The 24,725-nt window shown below is 40.3% G+C and overlaps 2 protein-coding genes across 7 annotated transcripts; one reads left to right on the top strand and one right to left on the bottom strand.

Moving 5' to 3' along the window:
- Positions 1–546: 546 nt before the first annotated feature.
- On the bottom strand, positions 547–9,498 carry jam2b (junctional adhesion molecule 2b). The gene is made up of 11 exons (XM_040148833.1): positions 9,395–9,498; positions 9,194–9,285; positions 5,740–5,805; positions 4,919–5,029; positions 4,583–4,732; positions 2,441–2,622; positions 2,175–2,283; positions 1,974–2,081; positions 889–907; positions 742–796; positions 547–585 (listed from the first exon to the last, which is right to left on the bottom strand). Exons 1-11 carry the CDS (start codon positions 9,496–9,498, stop codon positions 547–549), a joined length of 1,035 nt encoding a protein of 344 aa, XP_040004767.1.
- A 4,577-nt stretch (positions 9,499–14,075) lies between these two features.
- Positions 14,076–19,606, top strand: LOC120801653 (cytadherence high molecular weight protein 1-like). Of its 6 annotated transcripts, XM_040148823.1 has the most exons (8): positions 14,076–14,217; positions 15,338–15,690; positions 15,823–15,894; positions 15,967–16,849; positions 17,988–18,070; positions 18,187–18,327; positions 18,497–18,608; positions 19,086–19,606. In XM_040148823.1, exons 1-8 carry the CDS (start codon positions 14,181–14,183, stop codon positions 19,151–19,153), a joined length of 1,749 nt encoding a protein of 582 aa, XP_040004757.1. In that variant the 5' UTR covers positions 14,076–14,180; the 3' UTR covers positions 19,154–19,606. The 6 variants fall into 6 exon arrangements, with proteins under 6 accessions (XP_040004757.1, XP_040004751.1, XP_040004755.1 ...); XM_040148817.1 differs by lacking the exon at positions 15,823–15,894 and having other exon boundaries at positions 15,338–15,618; positions 15,895–16,849; XM_040148821.1 differs by having other exon boundaries at positions 15,338–15,618; positions 15,823–16,849.
- The last annotated feature ends 5,119 nt before the right edge of the window (positions 19,607–24,725 follow it).

Here is a 24,725-nt window from a genome sequence, read left to right as displayed (position 1 = left end):
CAATAAGAAGGATACAGCCATTTGTGACACAATCTATATACAACATTTGCTATTATCTGTGTGGATAGTTATTTATTTGCCTACATGCGGCATAAGAGAGCCGAGACTTAAACTGCCGTGCTAAACTTGGCCCCTAAAGTCTAAGTCGTAATAAAAAGATTTAAAAACAAGATTTTAAAAATGTTTGAAAATGCTAAAAAAAAAAAAAAAGAAGAAGATAGTGAAACATATTAAACAACATTTGAAAAAGTTGAGTTGAATCTTGAATATACAGTACCCAAAGTGTGTATTAGATTGGACATGTGAACCCTCTTCCAAACTGGCACCACACAAATGCCAGTGTTTAGGAAGCAGCAAGTTTTTTGCGGAGAGCCATTTTAACTCTGGTTTCTCTTGGTATTTGAGGATATGTCTGTCTGTGTGTCCGTCCAGAGCAGCAATCCAATAGCAAGGCGACAGCTGAGTAAGTTTCCAGTGTGCTGAACAGTAAGTGTACACTTGAGATTTCGGATGGTTTTGAAGTTGGACTGAGAGAGCGTTCCACCCTCAGATCATGAAGGACTTAGTTTGTTTGTAGTGCTTGAGCTGTAGAGAGCAGAGACACATACAATGAACCATTTCCTTCAATTTGCTAGGGACCAGTGTTATCAGCTACTTATCAACAGCATTTAATGGCAACCCAAATTCATGGCAGCAAGCAAAACAAGCCCTGACACGATAACAGTCCCTTTGATCACTCACATTGCGAGCGGGAGGAGGAGGAGGAGGAGGAGGAGGAGGGTTGTAGTACTTGGTGCTGAAAGACAAAGTTCAGTCCGAGCTCATTACCAGTCAATAACGCATAGCCACGGGAGAAACAAGAGTCAGAGTGAAAAGTGAGACGCTCACCTTTTCGTTTTCTTTTCCTCTGTTCAAAGACACAACAAAGGGGAACGGTCAGTGGAAAGACCAGAATAAATATTTTCTGTGATCGCTCATACCTGACGTAGGACATTTTCCTCATTACGTGTAGGCAGCAACTACCACATTTACTCAGCTCGCCCCCATAGTATCAGGTACTTGTACTTTCGTTGAGTATCTCCATTTCGTACTTCTTTCAACTTCTAGTCCGCCACATTTCAGAAGGAAACATTGTACTTGTTGCTTTTTTTCAGTGGATGCTTTCCATACGAAACACATGATCATCTTACAAAATATGATGCATTCATCAGACTAAATTGTAAAAATTAGCTCTACCACCAACAACTACAGCATGAAAATGCTGCTTACACAGTATGCATCTGTAACAATAATTAATTCATTAATAATTAATACAGCATACAAAACTTAAAAGGGGTAATTCTTCTAAATAATGAGTACTTTTACACTTCTCAATACAAACACTCTCTCCAGCCTTTCTATGTGCCTCTCACCTAATTCTAGTTTTTCATTTTAGATGTTTGCATGGATGATTAAAATAGAGTCAAAGACATTAGCCACTGCTTTTTTTTTTTTTTTTTAATTTATAGCTGAAAAATGCTTTTTGCAAGAGTAAATACATGTTTCTAATCCTCAAAGACAGCTCTAAAAATGTTCACTCATGTGGTTGCCATATTTGGTGAAAGAACAGAGACACACATTGAGAAACAAGTCAAAAAAGAGTGTAATTCACTGAATGCCGAAGGAAAAAATTTTTTGTAGTAGGATAAATGAGAGGATGAGTCTGATTAAATGATCTGTCAAGTTTGACCTCTGTTCGATTCATTTTATTCATTTTGTTCTTTGCTCTGACTCAAATTTATTTATTAAAGTAAACATATTGAATATGAAAGTAGTGATTACATGAAACAAACCAAACTGGGCACAAACTGGTTCCTTTCTCTTTCTAATACAAACACACACACACACACACACACACACACACACACACACACACACACACACAAACACACACACACACACAAACACACATTCATCAGCAGTGCACTACTCACTCTTGCAGCAGCCTCGGCGTCGGCAGACACACACACAGATGCAGAAGAGGAGGATGAGCAGCAGAACACCTGCAGCACCTGTTATCAAAACTGTCATATTCAAAGGATCTAGAAGGAGGGGAAAGAGAATATTTCATCAGTCCCTGGTGAGTGGAGCATGACATGTAAACACCAACAAGTAGATTCACCAATCCCACTTACATTCAGTAACTTTCAGTTGTTGGGCCACACAACTCTTGGGCGCCCCTACACTGTTGGAGGACTCACAGCGGTACATCCCCGTGTCTGTTTTGGACACGCTCTTAAACTTCTGCTCCAGACAGACGAAAGAAAGGTTGAGAGGGGAAGTGAAGGCAGCAACAGCCCTGTGTCTGTACATATTGTATGTGTTCGTATACATTTGTCTGCATTCAAATGTGTGTGTCATTGTGTGTCCACCGATTGTACACGAGTGTTTAGGTACTCACCAGCGTGCCCTTGTTTGTGTCAATGCTGTATGGCGTGTCTGCCGTGGCCGTCAGAGCCCTGTTGTCTTTGTACCAGCGGTAGGTGGCAGGAGGCACGCTCAGTTTGTCTTTACAGAGAAGCTCTAGGTCTGAGCCGACAAACACCGAGCTCGGCACCTCGCAGGACGGGACATGAGGAGGCACTAAGGGGGCACAGAGGAAACACATGAGTACATGTGAATATACAAGAATACTGCATTTGTCCTTTTTTTAAAGACCAAATCCCCGTTAAAACACTTAAAATGTTAATTTTGTAGATGGATTTTGTTGTTTGGTGGATGTAGAGTGGTCTAATGATTCATTTATTGTATCAAAGCACCAATTATAAATTATGCTAAATTGATGCGTTCATCTGCTTCAGCAATACCTAAGGTGCAATGAGAATAAGAATTTAACTCCTTCTCTGCAAAGACTGAAGAGCTAAAACTGGAGCTATCACTACTACACTATTTAACCGTAGTAGATAGATAGGCAGATTAAAGTGATAGCTACCACAAAATGTGTAAAAATCTCCCTAATTTAGAAAGAAATTAAAGTTTAATCAGCAGTTTATCCAGCAGTCAAATAGAAATGGTTGAGATGAGGTTCCTCTGATGACCATGAGATGCTGTATTTTCTGACTGCAAACCCCCCCGACTCTCTTCAGAAATACAAAGTCTGCAAGATCTTTCCTCGAGAATGTTTTAAAAGGTCAAATCTCATCCATGCAATTATCATTTCCACTTGTCCTGTGCATGGTCACTGGGGTCTGGGGCCTGTCCCAGCACACGCTGGGTAAGAGGCAGGGTAGAGCCCAGACAGATCGCCTGGCCAGCACATACAATTCAGAACCTCCATTTGACTTAACCTGCACAGTCTTTGAACTGTGAGAGGAAACTGGACCACTGAGACATTCAAGCTGTCAATGCCAGAACCATTCACACCCTTCATATTTCTTCCCTCCCTCCTAAGTGTGACACTGAAATGCAGAAAAACAAAAAACCAATTACCAGTTTTGAAAAGGCAACATGGTAACATGTTTGTTTGTTGTCAGACATTAGGAGACAGTGATCACAAAGGTTAGGATCAACATGTGGAACTCCTCACCCACAGAAACTGGATCATGCCTGGGCTCGTTTCAAACTCAAATGGAAACCATTTTAATGGTTCTTGGCAGTGAGTTTTATGGTCATTGTGTTCCACTGTTGTTTGTAAATAGTGTCTTGTGCTGTTTCGTATGGATTTTTTTGTTCAGTTTTTTGGTTCGGATTGTATCTTGTTTTGTTCTCTATATATATTTTATTGTATAATATATATCACAATATATTATTGTATATATATGTATTTATAAACGTATATTTTTGTTGAGTTTTATGTATTTTAAAAACCCATCTAAGGACTGCATTGCAAATTAGCTTACACTATGAATGCCGTGGTATGTGGCATTGGTTCATGCTATATACTTTTTTCTATACTAAAAAAAAAAGAAAGAAAGAAAGAAACCACTTGAACACAGAGTATATTCTGTACATATCTGACAAAAACACATACAGACTTCATCTTAGTTTTAGTTTTTTTATGTTTAGTTTCTTATCCATCACGCAGAACCATCAGGGAGGCGCCTAATCTGTCTCCGTTTCATTTGGCAGCAGGACAACAAGCCCAAACACACAGACAGAGCCATAAAGAACCATCTAGGGAGACAAGAAGAACAAGGAGTCTTGCAAGAGATGGTGTGCCCCCCCACAGAGACCTCATCTCAACATCATGGAATCAATCTGGGATTACATGAAGAGACAGAAGACACAGAGACAGTCTCAATCCACAGAAGAACTGAGGCAAATTCTCCGAGATGCTTGGAACAACCCACCTGCCACGTTCCTTGAAAACAGTGAACAATTTTGCCGAGGGGAGCTGATGTGGTTTTAAAGGCAAAGGGTGGTCACAGCAAATACTGATTTGATTTAGGTTTTCTTTTCTGTTTATTGCACTTTGTATGAAGTTAACAGATAAATAAAAAATTAATCATAGCATTATTTTTGAAAACATCCTCACTTTATTTTTAGTGCCTCAGTCTTTTGCACAGTACTGTATATGCACATTTACACGTACTCAAACACATACCAAGCACATTGAGGGTTACAGTGGCCTCTCCCAGGCTGATGTGGTCCTCGACGGCAGTCACCTCACAGCGGTACTCCCCCGAGTCCCTCTGAGTAACAGAGTGTATCGTCAGCGTCGCTCCCTCTATCTTGGCCCGTCCTGCGTAAGACCCTGAGGCGGAAGGTAGTGGAAAGATGACAGAGAGTGGACAAAGCTTAACCAAGGAGTAAAAAAAAAAAAAAAAGAATGAATCAAAGGCAATGAGGATGAAAGGATGATGGCCAGAACAGCGGCAAAATATCAGCTTTTTAAATTCAGGGTCGTCAAAGGAATGGATGCAGTAAAAATGTCACTCACCGGTAAATTTGTGGTCAAAGTACACAAACGTCACCACCTTTCCTATCTTCTTCCACTCGATTCGAGGGTGCTGATCTTGCTGTGTCCTAAACTCACAGGCCAGCACTGCGTCTGAGAGGAAAGGAAACAGAGCAGCAAAATGTCCTATTACATTATGACATGTTCTTTTTTTTTCTTTTTTTTTTTTTAACTTGCTAAATTTGCTGTTTTTGTCACAAGTGTGCATATATGAAACCTGATCAGCATTAAGTAATGCTGGATGTGTTGATAGGGTCTACTGTACAGTGACTGTTTTTGCTCATTTCTTGTATTTATTTCTCCACATTATTAGGATGAAATTAGATACTTGCTGTTTAACCCTTATCTTAGTTGATTTTCCGAGAAGATATTTTGAAATCATCTCGTATTTACGTCAAAAAAGAAAGGTGTAATTTAAGGCGTAATTATGTCAGTGTGTTTAAAATCTGATTGCTGTATTTGTTTTGGAGAAACACACAGAATATAAATAATAAATAAAACTGTGTCATCTGATAGTACTGTTTAGATGCACTTATGCATAATGTGAATGTCATCTTTTCTTACATAGTCTTACATGTACCCACATATTTTTAATCAGAAGTAGTTTTTGATTCCTATCATTTCGAATGAGATGGCAAAATACAGTGGAAAATATATTTAATCAAGATGAATCAATAAGACATTAAAGATAAGACCGTTGTTCAAGAACACCAAATGACATTAGCAAGTTTTTTTCTTTAAAGTTGCGTTGCATTTCAAAGACAGACACATGATGTTCAGAAAAGTGAAATATTGTGTCTCACCTGTGTGCTCATGGACCTCCACACTGGGTTTACTGCTGCTTACAGTCAGTGACAGACAGACAGGACCTGATGAGATAAGAGAAGCAAGTAACTGTTACAAACCCAATTTACACTCAGGCCACCAAGCGCACAAATCTCAAAGTCCTTTTCTAGTCACATTCTTGATGAGGAAAAGAGTTACATCTCTTTGTGTTTAACATGCTACATATATCTATAGTTCAGACTGAGGGGTTTCCATGGACTTTCTGGACTCCAGTGCAATCAGAGACCAGTAGCACAATCAGACGTGTAAACAGGATAGACGCGCTCTTGAGGTTGCGTCACAGCCTACACATTCCAGTCATGGATTCACGCTGAAATGCACACACGTCCTCACCGTATAGAAAAAAGTTTAAAAAAAAAAACTTTAATTTCCCACAACAGAATATCTGCCTACTTTTGGTGTGAATGCAAATACACGCAAATTTGTCTTTCTTCACTTGTGAGGACCCTAACTGATGTAAAGCGTTCCCTAGTCCCTAGTCCCTAACCCCTAATTTATACTGTATTATAACCTGAACCTTAAAACCAAGTCTTAACCTTAAAAGAGTCCTCTGAAATAGTGAGGAGCAGCCAAAATGTCCTCACAATCCAGAAATGTCCTCACTATGATGGTTTAAAACTGAAATTGGTCCTCACAAAGATGGCAATAAAAGCACCCCCCCAACCCCACACAAACATATACACACACACACACACACACACACACGTACAGATGTGTATAGCTACATCCTGGTGGTGCCAGGAGCGGTGGTGTGTAGGAATGTAGGTGATGGATGACTCTCTGACAAGCTGCTTTATCCCGACCTGATAACCTTTAGTGATCTGTCCCTTCAACAATCACACACCCACCCACACATATACACACACACAAACACATGGCAGATACCTTCAGAAAGTCACAATACTCTCACACCGCGAAAAAAAAACCCAAAAAGAACATGCATTTAAAGGGACACACCACCCAAACTATTAGCATCAACTCACATGAAAGGTGGATGTAAAGGTTTCCACAGCAGAAAACAGTCTAACTGCAGTACAGCTTAATAAGCTACAAAGCTTGGAAGCTCAAACGAGGGTTAATAGTGCGATAAAGTAGCCGTCCTTCATACCACATGAACAGCAGAGAAGTGGATAATGCTGCAGATTAGAGTTTCTGCTGATGTTACGCTGCTTTTTCTCTCGTGAAAGCTTAAATCTGCCATGAATCCACTCCAACTGACATTCATTCACGCTGTTGTTGCCTGTGAAAGACACAACTACACAGTTTTATCATCATTCAAGACGACAGGGGCAAGTGAAAACAATTAAAACTGTAGCTGGAGAATCCCCTTGAGGGGATTTCATTTGAGATAAACAACTAACGCATTTTTCTTTGGTAGAATGGAGAGGGAGGGAAAAAGCTCAAGGAGAAAGGCTTTCACTGTGCGTAGGTGTGTGTGTGTGTGTGTGTGTGTGTGTGTGTGTGTGTGTGTGTGTGTGTGTGTGTGTGTGTGTGTGTGTGTGTGTGTGTGTGTGTGTGTGTGCTTGTGTGTGTGTGTGTGTCTGTGTGTGTGTAGGTATGTAGGTGTGTGTGCATGTGTGTGTCTGAGTGTGGCGCACACATGCATGGCAAGGATGCTTTTCTTATTTATACAAAGCAGCTCTTTATGGCAGTAACCTGACCCCTCTCAGCTGGCACAACATACACACACACACACACACACAGACATCAGTATCACACACTTGTGAGGATCGACACTGACTGAACCCTTAACCCTAAGCCCTCTGCACCGTATGCTCTACTTTGACCTTCAGCCTAACCTAAACCTAATTCTGATTTAACACTAAACTCCTTGCAATGAACTGATCTCCACCCATGTAAACAGAAACCATATGTGAACATACATGCAATATATTGTAAAATACATTGCGAAGAAAAAAAAAACGTTCATGGACATACAGTATTATATTGTCCATAATGACTGTCACCGATGTTTTAAATGCAATTAATTTGAAATGCATTTCCAACATTTTTGTGTCTAAGATTGTCGACAATACACTGGAAACTAATGAGAAATGTATTTTGCCCCAAATATCCCAAAAACATCTCTTAACTAGCTTTGTTCAAACAGAAGATGAAGATTTCAATCTTTTCTTCTAAGTGAAGGCCTTATGAGTAAATTCAAGAAAGATCAAAACACACACAAACACACAAACACACACACGCACGTCAAAGCTGCAATTATTGACACAAAGCATGTTGTCTGGAGAGCAGCCTCTGCCCTCTAAAATTCCCACAGCAACTTCAAATGCATTTTTTCAGATAGCAAGTGGTCATTTTCATCTCAGTCAAATTAACGGCGGGGTCACTCAGGGGCTATCTTCAAACTGAAACGGTGGCACCTCATGCTCCCGGGCTGGGCCCTGCGACGTGTCTCATCAGTTTGCGGATCTCGGGTTGATACGGCATCAGAGCGCGTTCAATGTAAACATGAGGCCCAGCCACAACCACTCCCTGCACAATCTCAGCTCCGGATGCCGTCTCCCGCAGGGTTATGCAGAAGCTCAACCACACAAACTAATCATCGGTAAAACAGACCCTTTCACGTCACTTCATGTTGAAAACATCAGAGATGAACACAGTAAACAATTTGCCGCTGATCGGCAAAACGTGTGGCACCAAGCCAGTTGAATCATGCATCATTTAAATAAAACATCTCTTTCATAAAAACGCTTTAGCTAACTGGTAAATTATTCCTAAATCCCATCATTATGCAGCATTTCTAAGGGACTGTATGGAAAATATTAGAGAGGAAGACTGAAGGGAGGGATGTCTGACTTTTTTAGGGAGAGCACAGGAAAGTCTTTTAATTTTTACAAATAAAAAAATAATACAACTCATTATAACATATTACAGTTAAATGTGAAGGCCATGGTACACCCAATGCAAATTCTGCATGTGGCCCCTTTATGATAAATCGAGTGGTACCAATATTGCTGAAATACTGGGGATGAGGGTTTTGCCGTTGTTTTCTAAGAGGAGGGTCCAAATAAAATATTAAAAACTTTCATCAACTTCTATTTTAAAAAACTCAATTATAGAACTCTGACATTAGGTCTTTGTTTCTTTTGTGCACACCTTTAGAAACTTCCCAATACTTTCTGAAATTAATTTGAGACTAAACTGATGCAAACAGTTTCAAATAGAGACAATAGAGTAGCCTGTAAAAAAAAAACCCATCACAGACTGTGGAAATGTAGTTTACCAGAAGGTAAAAAGCTCCTTCTCAACACATGTGCCTGTACATGTCATAAATGTGCCTACACATACATTTCGCAGTGGGTCTATTATGGTAAGTAAGCCCATCACAGCTTCTCTTCCCGTTATTACTAATTACTTAGCAAAGTTTTTAAAGCCAGAAAACGAACTCACCCTGCAATAACGCGATGAGAAGAGGCATCGCCAGCAACTTCATGGTGTTCATCTCCAGCCGCGGACTCAGGAGTTCGGATCCGTCCTGAGGTCTGAGGATGTCCGCTGGTTTCGGATGAGACTAGATCTTCACCCCGGACCCCTCTGCAGCCTCTTCAAGTTTCATCTGCGAGTGCGCGTTCGCGTATCCCTCAGGGATACGGGGACGGGGACGGGGGGGCGCGCACAGGCGGGAGATCTGCAGCCGTCCCGAAGTTCAGGGAGACCAACGTCCTCTGAGCAGGCAGAGCAAGCAGGGGACACATGAGCTCTATTTTGAGTGTCTTAATGTCGCAGCGCCTCTGGTATTTATTTATTTATGTATCTATTTGTTTGTTTTAATTGTTTGTTTGACATTATGAGAAAGATAAGACGACTAAAAAAAAATGCCCAGGAATCAGGATGAGACAATAAAGTCCGATACTTTTTAACTCTGTGGTCCTCCCTGCAAACAGAGGCAGCATCACACTTCCATCAGAGCAGTGGTGGAAGTATAGTTACACTTACTCAAGTACTATACTTGAATACCTTTTTGAGGTACTTGTACTTAACTTGAATATGTTCATTTTATGCCACTCTATGCTTCCTCTCCACTACACCCCTGAGTCAAAAAAATAGCACTTATTTCTCCACTACATCTGTTGACGGCTGTTTTAGATACTAGTTATTCTGCAGGTTTAGATTTTAAAAATTTAAAATACAATCAGTTCGTAAAAGATCACACATTTAAGAAACTCAGCAGTATATAAAGTGGTAAAATAATGCAGTGTTAGACTGCTAAAATATTAATGAATAATTAATAATAATAATAATCCAACAGTATAATAACATTGACAGGAGCTATTCAGCATAAAGAGTGCTTTGCTTTAGATACTTCAAGTACATTTTGCCATTGGTACTTCTGTATTTTACTTAAGCAAAATATTCAGTGCAGGACTTGTAGTATTTTCTTCAGACTGTGTTGCTACTTTTACTCAAGTTAAAGATCTTCCACCACTGCATCAAACCAACACAAGGAATACAACAATCATCACTAAACTCTCACCAAGTCAAAGGGGAAAGTTAAAAAAATATATATATATAAATAAATAAATAAATATATATACATATATGTACTGTTTATATACATGTAAAGATTACATACAAATTAAAACTAAGATAATAAGCTCCAAGTTTCCCATGAGCCATAGTTTGACCTCGTCAAGGTGCTGTTTAATTTTTTGATGCAGAAACTGTGTAAAGTTTTCCAAATACAGGCACTACAAAGCTCCCAAAAGAACCAGTGCCCATGCTGATATGATACGAAAACGAATCAAATGTTTCATTCCTGATTGTGGTAAACAATCAAGGTGGCAATAAAAACTCTAAACCTGTAAAATATGGAAGGTTTTACTTTACAGCTTTTTGCCAAACTCTTCTGTACAATGGTACGTAAAACCTCCAGCAGTAGCGTTCACTCCTTGTTAACAAATAAATATAGTCTCACTTTAATCTTAACTGCCTTCTGTGTTTGCATTTATTCACATCATTTTTCTGAAATTTCTTCTTTTTTTTTATCATTTAATCCTCCACTGAATTGGATGTGAAAAGATGAAACTCACCCTGGTTAGTGAGGCTGTGAGTTTTCCACATGTCACCAGTGATGAGTGTAATAGGAGGTGCAGAGATGAAACAGCTGCTGGCTGAGCTACTGTGTCCTTCGCTATTAGGTTTCTCACCACCAGCGCCCGTACAACAAGCACATTGTTGCTCCTTCTGGCTGATGCTTGACACATGCTTACATTTGTGGCCATATGCACACACAAAGACCCACACAGGGGCCATACGTGCAGGCACGTGTGCACAAACGCACACAGAGAATAAGAGTGAAATAGTGACTCGCAAAGTCTCGGCTGCAGCACCTGTTCGCAGCCAGCAATCCCAGCTGCTGCTCTGCTGTGAGCAGGACAAATTGATGTCTTGTAACACACAGTAACACACACGCACAGCCATCACAACACAGCTCAGTGCCCACAAACATGTTTTAAACAAACTCTCCCAGATAGTGAGTTTTATATGAGATATTCTTTAATGACAGCAAGGCCAGTTCAAGCAGGATTAAATCAAGCGAAATGAACATGTGCCTTCTAACAAAAAGGGAAAAAAATCAACCAACAGACTTTAACAATAATCTTGTCAAAGCTGGAGAGGAACCCCTCCCACAACCAAAAGCAAGGATGGGTATTCTCTACACCGCCTCTGACTGGCAGCTGCATGTCGATCTGGGCGAGCAGCTGAAGTTTCCACAGCACATCATAGCAACATCACTCCAAGCAGACATGATTATCACGTCTGAGTTGACGAAAAAAAAACCGATCATGCTGGACAGTGCACTGGGAAGAGCGTATTGAAGAAGCCCATGAGAGGAAGTGCGGAAAGTAACAGGAACTGGTGGAGAAGTGCCAGGAGAGAGCTTAGAAGACGCACTATGAGCCCATAGAGGTTGGCTGCAGAGGCTTGGCAGGACATTTGGGCGAGGCAAAGAAAAGGGCCACCCGATCCGCAAGCGAAGCCACAGAGAAAGCCACCGGGTGGCTTTGTATCAATCAATCAGGGCTTATCCGTAGGCAGTTGCTACTGGGATGCAAATCGGGGCCTGATCAACCACGGCTGCGTAGCCTGTTTGAGGGTGTCTGATGTTGTGAGAGCTGAAACATCCGAGGACTCCTGGTCACATCACTGATGATGTGTCCTAGCGCAATCAGAAGATGTATCTTTCACAATTAAAACTATTTAAAGTTTTAATGGAAGTTTCTAAGGCTTATTGAAAGGAGATTTGGCCTCTCAAAGTGTCTACCAGTGCTGGTGTAGTTAAAATGTCATTATTAAAGCCTCACAGTGTTTTAATAAGACACCTTTACTAGGACGCCTAACTCATGATACCTGAGGACAGAGGTTAAGTAACCACGAGTTTAATTAAACTTACATGTAAATCTTGTTGATTTCAATTCTGCTTTGTAGCACACACATGTAGCGACAACCTAGTGGCCCACGCTAGCCCACGTAAACTCCTATGGACCAGGGATGTCATTGCGGTCTTTGATCTATTACTGCAGAACCGCAGCAACCCCACTTCGACTTTTGCTGAGGACCCTTGTTGCATGTCATTCCCTCTCTCTACCCACATCCTGTTTCATGTAAAATAAAGGCAAAAAATACCTAAAAAATCATGTCAAATAAATTGTCTAGTTCCTCTTGTTTACATCCATCACCTGTTGGTGTAAACTAATCTTGGTAAGCAGCAGTCCTGTGGGTGAAGATATCTTTGATAATCAAGGCCAGAGAGATGGGCCACATGTTAGCAAATCAACAACGCCGACTTCCAGAGGGTCATCTCGCAAAATAGGTTTTCAAAGGCGTCACAGCATCAGAGGATCAGGATTTGACCACAAATCCCCAAAACTGGGTGACTGATCAGAATAAATATTCATTCTGATAAAGTGAACCCTAGTTCCTGTTTGGACATCTAAGTCTGAAGAAATACTTCAACACATGCTTGACCAATTAACATTGATGCTCATGGTTTGAGTATCACAGTGAACCTTCTTGGCTGGTCTGCAACAGCAGGGCCAGTTCTATAAAAGCCGTCACTCTTTGAAAATCAAATGGTGCAAACAGTTTCTATTGCGTAATCTGGAGGCGTTTACAGGCAGTGTTGTCATCTTAGCACCTTTGTCGGTAAATTTACTGATTTTGTCAGACAACGTTATAAAATAATGATTTTAGCAGTGCAGAGCAGCAGCTTGGAAATGGCTTGGAAGTGACTGGTGGTTTACATGTCATTTTAATGGGCCGCGTTTCTGTCATTATTTTATACTTGTTCTGTTGCCTGACAACAGAAACAGAAAAACATGTAAATGAGATCAGCTTTATTGGGATTTCGGCTGTATTAAATTACTGCATATGTGAGTGCAGAGAGTAGGAGAGAAGGAAACAGATAAAGGACCAGTCATATAATTGGTTTTGACCTAGCCTCATCATTTTTGCTGAGTCTTCCCCCTTTCCCTTTTGAATCACAGCAACATTTTGCGGCGTCCATGAGAGACAGGAAGTACAAAGTAATTTCACCAGTCTTGCCTGGGGATTAAATGTTTTAACGGTACCAGCGATTACTCTTCGGCAGTCCAGATCTATAATATTTAAGTGAGTGGAAGGTTTTTGTGAGAATTACATGCCAGCTATTTCAGTAATAAACATTTTTTTTTAATCTCTTTTGAACGTAAAGCCTTTGTGGCTTCACCTTGTTGCTTGCAACCACAAAGTTGGCCTAATTCTACGATCAATTTGTAAGATTTTTTCATTTATGTTCTTTGTGGTTTGTACATTAGTTGCCAGTTATAGTCCCTGGTCTCCAACAAACCTTTTTATTGACTAAATTTAGATTTAAGAATCAATAAACATCATCTACATACTCACCTATAATTATTTTGCACATGTCTGGCCTCTGAAACAGATGTATATGAAAATAGTGTACTGCTTAACATTTATAGTCTCTACTGAGATTGTGTCAGGTCTGATTATCTGACACTTTCCCAGTTGTTTACTTCTTTGGAAGGGCCTTGACAATGTGAACTTTCGACCCTTTTAATTATGCCTGAGTTCATGGCACGAGGAAACAAAATATTCTGACAGTAAGTTCCTGTTACCTTATCTTCTGACAAGATAAGTTAATGTAATAGTCCTGTTTTATAACTTACTGAAAGAGAGAAGAAATAAAAAGGGGCAGGACTAATGCTTTTCATAAAGATTAGGGGTACCATAAGGAAACCCAGATAAACAGCAGTTGCAGTGAGTAGAGAGAAATAACAGCACATGAACTTGTGGAAATAACTCACTGGGCATATTTGACAATAAATCACAATCTACAATTCTAAATAAATATCATTCAGATTTTATCATACAGATCAAGATGAAGACACTGGTATTGCTCCCACTTAGCTTTGCAGGTAAGAGATTTCTTTTTTTTTTAAGGAGTGTGTTCTCCAAAACACTGATTTACATTGTGTTTTGAAAAATTGTCCTGTTAAATTTTGCATGCAGGTTCTCTTTTTCTCAACAATTCCTAGTCACTGCAGATTTTGAGTTTAGTCTCAGCAAAACTTAAGTCACATTATTGCTGTAATGACTTAAACTACAGTATATCTGCCAGTGATTCGGTCTATGAGCCATTGAGAGAGTCTTGTTTATCTCAGCATTTCATGTACTTTCTGTTATTTGCAAAGATTAATCAAATCAAGATTTACAATGGAGATTATACACACAAATTCTCTCAACTCTTTCTAAATCAATTTTCAAGTTAAACTTTCAACTGCTTTGCCAAAAACTAAAACTATAAATGAAAGCGGATCATTTAAAAATGTGAGTCAATTATATTTTGTTCTTTTAAATTGTCTCCAAAAGTAAAAGTAGGCGCACAGAGATCCAGTTTCAATATGAATTAATGGACTAAACACAATGCATAAATTTGTCAAAATAAATACACAACAAAAAGCTGATTTTTATTCCCAGTAAAAGCTCCTGCTATTGTTGTTTGTGATTGATAACACTTTGCTTCTCATACAGATTCAGTCAGGTCTTATCTCATATTCATGCTTTATTGTATGCATAACTGAATTCCAACATGATCCTAGTTGAATCTGCATTATAACATGATAGGTGTAGGCATGGATAGATTACTAAACGGGTCTGTCAGGCACAGGCCCAGAGACCTAAGGGCTCAGGGAGCCCCGAGCATCTTATTATTTCTCACTGGAAAGTCAATCAAATGACTATAAAGCGATGCTAAACAACTACAAAAAAGGACCAAATGAATGCAAACAGACACAAAGAGATGCAAAACAACTACAGAGAGAAGCAAGATTAAAGAGAAGAGATACAAAATGCAGGTGTGTCGTTGGTATTTGTTTTGTGTCTCTTTCAGTTGGGGTGTCTGGCTTCTATAAAGGAGCAGTCGGGGCTTTACACATGTCTATGCCCAGAGGCCCATTGTCCCATCATCAGCCAATGGGTGCAGGTATGGGAATCTGCCTGAATTCAAAATGAACTTTTCTTATTTACTCTTTGCAGTGGCTCTGGCAGTGCCCCCATTTCCTCCTAGTGTGGCACAAAATCCTGATTTGCCTAAAGAAGATCAGAGCCCTCTGCTGGGAGACTGGGTTCCTTTGCAAGGTCATGTGGAGGTGGAGGATCCTGCACCACAGGCCAGACTTGTCTCCAAGGACCAGCAGGAGAAATTGTCTCCAGTGCCAGTGGAGATGGAGCAGAGCCAGAGTCAGAGTGTGGTAGAACTACAAGTTAAACTGAAGCCGGATGTCAAGGTGGAGCAAGACAGTAAAGCAGTACCAGAGGTTAAGGTGGAGCAAGAGGGTAAAGAAAACCCAGAAGTTAAGGTGGAGCAGGAGCTAAAAGCAGAGCCAGAGGTTAAACCAGAGCCACAAGTTAAGGTGAATCCAGAGCCAGAAGTAAATCTGAATCCAGATGTTATGGCTGAACTAGAGGTTAACGTGAAGCCAGAAGTTGAGATGGAGCCAGAGCTCAAAGTAGTACCAGAGGTTAAGGTGGAGCAAGAGGGTAAAGAAAACCCAGAAGTTAAGGTGGAGCAGGAGCTAAAAGCAGAGCCAGAGGTTAAGGTGGAGCAAGAGGGTAAAGAAAACCCAGAAGTTAAGGTGGAGCAGGAGCTAAAAGCAGAGCCAGAGGTTAAACCAGAGCCACAAGTTAAGGTGAATCCAGAGCCAGAAGTAAATCTGAATCCAGATGTAATGGCTGAACTAGAGGTTAACGTGAAGCCAGTAGTTGAGATGGAGCCAGAGCTCAAAGTCGACCTAGACTCTGAGGTGGAATCAGAGGTTAAGGTGGAGCCATATGTTCAAATGGAGCCAGAACCTGAAGAGAACCCCATGCGTAATGAGGTCCAAGAGGAGTTTCAAGTGCAGATGAACCTTGAGGCAGAGACTGAAAGAAACCAGGAGATTGAAGAGAGGCATATTGACATGGAGAGAAACTATGAATCAGGGGGTGAGCCAATCATGGAGTTGGAGCCACTGGATGACAACCAGATATTCAACGAGGAAGGGGGCAATACGGATCGGTCAGAAGTGGAAAATTCCCTGAGGGCAGCATTTCAGAGCCAAGATCCTGTCATTGAACCTCTGCCAGAGGATGAGGGGTTTATGAGGAAGAGGAATGATGTTTTAGAAGAAGAACCAATCTTGGAAACGGATCCAGAGATGGGGAATGAGCCATTTCAAAATCAAGAGGTCATACCAGATGTTGCTATCATGGAAGAAGGGCCTGCATTGGACATTATGGGGGAGCGGATGTCAGATTTAGAGAACAATTTCCCAAATGAGGAGGCTAGGATGGGGATGGAGCCTGAAAAAAACCAAGACTTACACATAGCAGAGGGGTTGGACTCTGTAATGATGGGGGAACCAGGGAGAGAGTTTGTCAGTGAGGAGGAGCTCCCTGACATGCTGCTCTTCAAGGAGCCAGCAATGGAAAACAGTCCTGCTCTTGATGGAGGTGCTCAGGTTGGTTGGGTCCCTGAAAGAGAAGAAAGGACTTTGATGAGACAAGGAGGTAATAACCCTGTAGACAGAAGATTATCACTACAACAAGACAAGTGTGGTAACATGTAAATAAGACATAATGCACACATGCAGACAAACTGATTAACCTGCTAAAATTTAAAGGTAGGTTCACCTTTCTAAATTGTTCAAACAACACTCATATGCTCAGATGAACATTGAAAAAGATTCTTTTCGTCCATGAAGTGATCACTTCCTAACATGTAAGAGATGGGATTCTGTGTAAAAATTGCCTCATTTCTTGTGACCAACATACATGAAAAAACACGTAGAGACACACACATGCACACACTCTTATACACACACACACACACACACACACACACACACACACACACACACACACACACACACACACACACACACACACACACACAAAAGCCAGAAATAGGCTATCTCAATCCCAAGAAAGGATATGCCTCTAAGTACAGGAGGGATAGTAAAGGAGAGAAAAAAAGGGCACACAAAGAGAAAAAATAACCTAAAAAAGAAAAAAACATAATATATATATGAAAGCCTTGGGTCACATAGCAGACAAAGTAAAATGAATGCTAGAACAGTCTTTCTGATCATGATACCCCACTCCCTCTTCAGGTTCAGAGCTCCTGTATTTTAATGTGTAAAAATGACTGGAGCAAACAAGAGGCTGCAACGTCTGTGTTTGCCAAATCAGTTGGGTATCTTCCAACGTAACTGTCTTTTTAGTACCAGATTCTCTCTTAGGGTTTCCTTGAACCATCTTTCCTTGCCGAGCAGCAGTGGAGGTGGAGTAACAAAACATGGGAGTTTGGTGCCAAAAGTGTTGAAACTTTGGAAGGTACCTACGTGATTCGTCTAACTCAGATTGCATCCTCTTATGAGCATCTGCTGAATTTAAGATGTAAGTAACAGAGGCATTTTTAGGCAGAACAAGGACTCTGGGTTTTGACCCCGTCACTTGAATTGGAATCGTGTTACAGGGGGGATCTCCTCATGCAAAATATGAGTATGGACAAGAGGAATGATGACAGTGACCAAAAAGTTCATGTACGCATGTGAGTTTTGTTTTAAGATAGGCCTGAACAACGTGAGCCTGTCCCGCCATGAGGGGCACGATGGGAAATGTTGTCATTTCCCCCTTTTTGCCACAGGGTGGAGCGTTTGTCCTGGTGTGCAACTGGAGGGGAAGTGTTACGAGTTCGTCAAAGGACCAATGAGTGTTGCAGATGCTGAGGTATTTACACGTTCCCCGCTATCTCACAGACGCACCATGGCGTATTTTAAAAAGCCGACACACCGTCGACACATTGGCCTATTCCCCACCGTCACCGTCTCACTATCTGCCTGCAGTTCTTCTGCCAGGCAAAGTTCCCCGGTGGCCACCTGGCCTCCATCACAAGCCCACGCATCCAGAGAGAGGTGATGAACATGATACTGCGGCACAACGGGGCACATACACGCACCTGGATTGGAGGGCTCCGGTATTTGGAGGTGTGTATGCTCAGTGCGGGAGTGGGTAGCCATGAAAATAAGAAGCGATCGTTTACCCTTCACTGGTCACGCAGTGAGAGCGGTTCATTTCACGGTTGTATTGGTGTCTGGAGAATGCATAAAATAAATGACTCCTCCATCTGAATGCAACCCATTAATCTCCTGTCAGACCAATCACTTTATCTGGTTGGATGGATCCCACTGGGGCTATGCTGACTGGCTGTCAGGGGAGCCCAGTAACGCGGCAGATGTGGAGGACTGTCTGGAACTGCTGCCACATGGTACGAGCCAGTTTGCTGTTTATCTCCCAACGGGCTTGCCAACTTTCTACGCATCCATTTTTGTTAAGCACCTTCTGAACTGCCCTTACCCCACATGCAAGGTGTCCTTTTTTTTAAAGCACAAACTCAGCCACATGTCTGACTACTCGTTGTGTTAATTTAAGAAAGTACAAAGCTGCAAGGAACCCAAAATACAAGAAAAAAAAGACATGGGCAGCAATAACATTATAGAAATATTTAGTGATAATCGCTAAAAATATTACTATAGAGCAGTTCAAGGTTGTAAAAAATATCGTTTCACTATTTATACATACAAATATAGAAAAAAAATGTCAGAAATATAATAGTTATACAGTCTATTTACATGTAAAGGGACCAGAGGGCACAAAGATACTTCTTTACCTTTTATGTTTTACCAGATATGAATATTGAATTATTGTTGCCAGCGACTTTCTGATCAGTTTTTCTGTCTTTCAGGAAATGGAAAGTTCAATGACTTCACATGCCGGGAACCTCAGCCTTTTATCTGCTCCTACCTTTATTAATGAATGCACAGTGAGCACTCGGCCCATCTGCTTATTTGTCTGATGTGAAGCAGAATTTGTTGCTTTTTCTCTCAGTTTTAAAATCACTTCTTGGAAAGCAAAGGGTTTGACAAGAGACAATGACTTGAAGGACCATAACACAATTTATGGAATACTCCTGTTAAATCACGACCTCTAAGCATGTTGCACATTATATTCAATGGTATTTTGTTTTTAATAACAGGCAAATACTCTGTAAATAAAGAAAACATGATATTTTATTCTTGAGCTTGTGATTATTATTCTTCCGTATTGTTTATATTAAAAAGAAGTATACTAAGTTGCATGAGTGCACTCATGATTAAAGTATAGTTACCAAGTGAATGCATGGTACTTGGAATTGTTCAGGTACATTTTTTCCTATAATGAAAATATGCATGACTTATATTACATACTGTATATTTAGGATTTTTTATCTTTGAAATTTGATCCCTTACTTTTCATATTTTTTACTCTTATTCTTCTTATTATTGCACTTTGGCCTTTTAGCACATCCTTACAATATGCCAATTTTTTTATCATGTATAATTAGTGTGATTTCAAATATCCTGAAAAAACATTTTGGCGCACTTGACTGTGCTGTTTTGAGAAACCATTAAGTTGTTAATAAATGTGTGTAAGTACATCTTTTTGTACAGATGTTGTACTTTTTTCAAATGTACTTTTTATACATTCAGAATACATTTTCTTCTACTTTTAGAATAACTACCAATACATGTGTGAAATAAAAGAAATATATCATTATATATATTATATATAATATATAATTATAATTAAGATATGTAAAAACAAATCAGGTACTCTGTTAGCATGTCAAAAATAGCACAGTTGAAGTACAGACATTATAGCACACTTTTGAGCACAATCAAACATATTCGAAACACCACACACACATAATAACACAGCTGAAAACGTGAAGTGTGGAAATTCAAGCTTTATATTCCATCTCAGCATGGGGCCTTGTTGAGGTTTAGGTGATGAGGAGTGTTTATCAGTGAACAGTGATACAACCATCAGTCTGACAGGTGTATCTAAACTTACAGCCTATCCGGGAGGGATGGGCTCACCTCTCTCGACCCATGGGGGTCAAGGCCTTCTGGTTTATTTCACAGGATCAGGGAACAGCCGCTCCGTCCAAGAGAGCGATCTGTTCTGATGCCAAAAAGCTGTCAAGGCGATTTCATGTTCTGTTCTACTGTCAATGTGCCATCTAGACTCATTGAATACCAATCCTCACCTACCCTTTAAAATTGCAAGAGCTTAGCACCCATTAACTGATGTATTCACACACTCACGCTGCACATGCGGCTACTGTAAAGCCTGCCGGGACTCACATGTTGCTGTGTGTGACTGTGACTCATTTTCCACTGGCCTACACAACCTTTTCCTGACCTTTGGACATGGAAGGTGAGGATTACCAACTCTAAGGTGATGACTGGCAGCTCTTTATCCCTCTGTTTAAATTGCGAGCCGTTCCACATATACATGCATCCACCACCACACACAAACTCAATAATTAATGCGACTATTCAAATTATACAGTCCAACATAAACCACTTTTTGAGAAATACAATCTTTGACACGTGAGCCTTTTAGATTCTCCACTGGTATCCTACCAGGAAAGGTGACTTTTAGTGGATTTAGGAGGTCACAGCTGAATGCGCATCTCCAATCTATTGGAGAGATACAGTACATCCAACAGCTTTGCAGAGTACATTTCAAAATCGTATTTTTAGACTCTGTGCACAATCAGATCTGGTTAGTCATCCTCACAAGCCACAAACTGGAATGATTTTGGCAAAACTTGACAGTCTGTGCAAAATATCAGTCATCACTAGTGGGCAATGAATGAAACAGAGAGTGGTGGACTCCCCGTGTCAAGATCCTGATGCCCTGGAAATCCCCTAATACCTTGACTGCAACTTAGTGTTGCTGTTTGGATGCGAGTGACTCAGTGTTGCTGCTTGCCATCTGTCAGTTCAACTCATGTTCTAGCCTCATACCGCACAACCAGTTGTTTGCTGTCCTCTGTGTGAATGTGTGTGTTTGTGTGTGTGCTCACTGAGGCTGTGAATCCTCCCACCTAAAGCCCTACAGCCCGGCTTACAAGCACTTGGTACAATGAATACCCCTGTATCCAAGCTTAGTCGTAAACCTTGCATGACAGGCTGGATTCTGCTGCTGGTACAAAAACAGACTCTAAACAATGTTTGCACCTCAGCCTTTTATAATACACATACATGCCAGCACTAATCTGTGTACCACATTCATCCGTGTTCTTCATGGCGGTGTACGTGACAGTGCCACATGGACAAATAACAGATTGAACTTGTTTGAGATGCTCTAAAGAAACTTCTCAAGTGTGTGTAGTTAGATACCCAAATTTTATGAGGAAATACCTCCAGTTCCTGACAAAGATGATGATGTATTCAAAAAACCGTACCAGTGTGTTTGCAAGTACAAATCTGTATTTATGATAATTCAACTTTATAATATTTGGACTTTTTTTTTAAATGAATTCTATAAACTTTTAGATTTTTGATTAAAGTTTGCCTGTGTTTCTGTCAACTACCAGCTTCAATTAATTTCCTTAAATGTCTAACAATCAATTTACAGACTCATAAAACTTTCCTGAGTTGTAAAATCCATCACAATAAACTTCAAGTCTGTGAAGATTTTGACATAGTTTTAACAAAATTACATAGTCTAGTAATGCAGATTAAAGGGTTGATTAACTGGTTTTTAAAAAATGGGATCTGTATTACCTCCTAACAATGATGTATTTTGAAGCAGACTTCCAGGCTGTAATCAATTACACAACTCCATCACAAAGTCCCTGGATGGGACTTTTCAAGTAAATTCAAAAGTCTCCTAATTGCTTTTCATACTGTAGGGAAATATTTGCAAAGCAAATGGTTGACTGAATTGGAAGAAAAGGCAGATTACAACTTGTTAGTATTTGTGAAAGGAACAAACCCATTTTAGCCCAATTTCTACAAATCATGAACTTTAAGTCAAGCTAAGTTTTATGGTGCTTATGAACAAGTCTCATATAAACTGCTTTGTGATTATCAACTGAGGAAGTTATTTGTCGATTTGTTTGGCAGTGTTTAAAGAGGCATTGTCCTCTTGATGTATAGGGAACATAATGACGCGGCACCTTTTTCACTTTGTGGTCATTTGGTCATGTAAATCAGCCTAATAAGCAACTGCATTTTAATTGTCTGCATCCCAGCTGGTGATTCAATCTGTTTCCACTGCTCCTCTTTACTGATGCAGTGGGTTACTGATGTTGTTTGTCTCTTTTCACACTGAGGGACTCTGTGAAACTTATCAGCTGCATCATTAATAACAATGTGCCATTAATAAAACATTGTGCCATTAATAAAACACAAACTTCTAACGCAAACATTAGAAGTTTGCAAGATCCCTGGTTCATCCAGTCGGGCTGAAGACTTTTGCTGCACCCCCTGCCCCCATTTCCCATCATTTCCCAACTATTGCTATCTAATAAAAGCATAAAATACCCCTAAATAATTTGAAAAAATATTAATGTTCAAATCGGGAATTTATTAAAGGAGTTGTACCTGTTTAGCACTGTTAATGTTTTTAGGCATGTTGTGGGGAGGATGTTGCAGACAAGAAAGAAAACATAAATAACCTGGGGGGGGGGTGTTCAGCCCCCCTCACACCTCCCTTAACATTTTGATACAGTCCCAAAAACAGTTTTCCAGTTCACACATAAAAGATCCAATGGCTTTTCTAAAGGTTACACAGCTTGGTGAGGGATGGTGAGACTCGTAGGCTAAGAGAGGGCAATTGTCGGGGGGGTGAAGAGGGGGACGGATAAATGCTTGATGAAGGTATTAAAGGTGGAAGTGTTTGCTACAGGTCAGGCCTCGGTAAACAGTTCCCTCACTCTGCTGCTGACTGCATTAGAAATTAACACTGTTTTCCTTGGAGTATGCCAGGTGGCACACATCCATCGCACACATCCATGACAGACCTCAAACAGATCTGCCTGGAACCGTCCCAGGCTAAACATAAATATGCAAATATACTGGCACAGTGCACAGTGTAAATACATTTTTGTTGTCAAATGTTTGCATGTCCTTTCCTGGAACTCCTGCTTAAAGCCAGATGTCTGGTTTATTAAGGATGAAAGTAGGGACTATTAAGAAGCTTATCACAGATGTGAAAAATCCTCTGAGTGAATGAAATGCTGGATCTGATTCAATAACCACAATGGCGTATATAATAGACAGAATATACACACTGACAACAAGAGTTGATGTTAGAGTTTTGGAGGGGTCAGGCTTATGTTCAGTGTCTCTCTCTGTCAGACATTATAAAGCTGTTTGTCTGCTTCTGCCTCTCCGATCCGGCTACCAGAGACCCCAGAGACCACTGCCTCGCTCAGGGGTGTGTCATAGATGATGCTGCTTCTATAAGCACCAGAACACAGCAGAGAAGTGCACACACAACGAGAAAAGAGAGATAAGAGGCCACCGATTCAGACAGGTAGGTTTCACACGCTCACATGAGCAACATATTTAAAGATTTTTTTTTTAATTTTTTTTTTTGGTTTTTGACTCTTTCAGTAAATGAGAGGAATAAGAAGAAGAAAATCAGTTTATCACTTCCACAGATTTCAGACGACTATAATTATTTTTAAATGATATCAAACGGCATCTTTCTCATTTGCATGAAAGTCCAGCTGAATGTGATGTGCATTTGAGGTAAAGAGCTACACTATGTGTCGTCTGTATCCCTGTATGTAGCTTGTTGACCTCAGGGTTTAACCAGTCGTGTTTCTGGGCTCCAGAAACAACTCCTCGGTGTAATGACAACCGAGGAGACTGGTGAACTAGCTCTAGTCCATTCTCAATCCATTCCAACTTTTACTGAACTTAAAATAGGTCATAATAATACAAATCATTGAACAAGCACACTAAAAATAAACACAGCTCGTAGCTAAAGAATCAGCAACAGGGCAAAGGTTTATAATAATCTAAATACTAAAACAAATATGAAGACATGCTGACATGAACTTGCAGAAAATGCTATTTTAATGTGACACCGATTATTTTAACACATAGAGTATTAGTACTTATCAAATATATTGTTTGGGCAGAGGTTTGTGCAGCCTATATATTTGCATCATGCAGTTTGATGTGATTGTTTATCAGTTTTTAAGAGGTATAGGAGATAAACTAAATTTTGAAATAAACTAATAATTTTATACAGTGATGTTTAGTTAGCATACAACATGTACATGTTTGTAGTTTCCAATGATACTGAGTTTAGAGCCATGCTGGCAGCTCTTTGAGGTTGTGCCTAGAGCCAAATGCTAGTGTCGGCATGCTCACACTGACAATGCTAACATGCTGATGTCAAGCAGGTATAATGTTTTAGCATGTTCATCATCTTAATTCATCACGTTATAGCATGCTAACATTAATTGGCACCAAACGCAAAGTGCCACTGAGGCTTATGGAAATGTCACTGGTTTTGCAGGTATTTGGTGGCACGA

The sequence above is a fragment of the Xiphias gladius genome, chromosome 16 (genome assembly GCF_016859285.1).
Source record: "Xiphias gladius isolate SHS-SW01 ecotype Sanya breed wild chromosome 16, ASM1685928v1, whole genome shotgun sequence".
NCBI classification, from domain to species: Eukaryota; Metazoa; Chordata; class Actinopteri; order Istiophoriformes; family Xiphiidae; genus Xiphias; species Xiphias gladius.
This window is presented reverse-complemented; position numbering and strand designations above follow the sequence as displayed.

What these genes read in the sequence shown, in the direction of transcription:
- jam2b (XM_040148833.1), bottom strand. Translation starts at nt 9,498, where the DNA reads ATGTGTCCCCTGCTTGCTCTGCCTGCTCAGAGGACGTTGGTCTCCCTG. An exon ending in GCCCCCCCGTCCCCGTCCCC is followed by an intron (nt 9,286 to 9,394) that starts GTATCCCTGAGG and finishes GGACATCCTCAG; the next exon opens with ACCTCAGGACGGATCCGAAC. An exon ending in ACAACTGAAAGTTACTGAAT is followed by an intron (nt 2,082 to 2,174) that starts GTAAGTGGGATT and finishes CCCTCCTTCTAG; the next exon opens with ATCCTTTGAATATGACAGTT.
- LOC120801653 (XM_040148818.1), top strand. Translation starts at nt 14,181, where the DNA reads ATGAAGACACTGGTATTGCTCCCACTTAGCTTTGCAG. An exon ending in GACTTTGATGAGACAAGGAG is followed by an intron (nt 16,850 to 17,987) that starts GTAATAACCCTG and finishes TTTTTGCCACAG; the next exon opens with GGTGGAGCGTTTGTCCTGGT. An exon ending in GAGGGCTCCGGTATTTGGAG is followed by an intron (nt 18,328 to 18,496) that starts GTGTGTATGCTC and finishes ATCTCCTGTCAG; the next exon opens with ACCAATCACTTTATCTGGTT.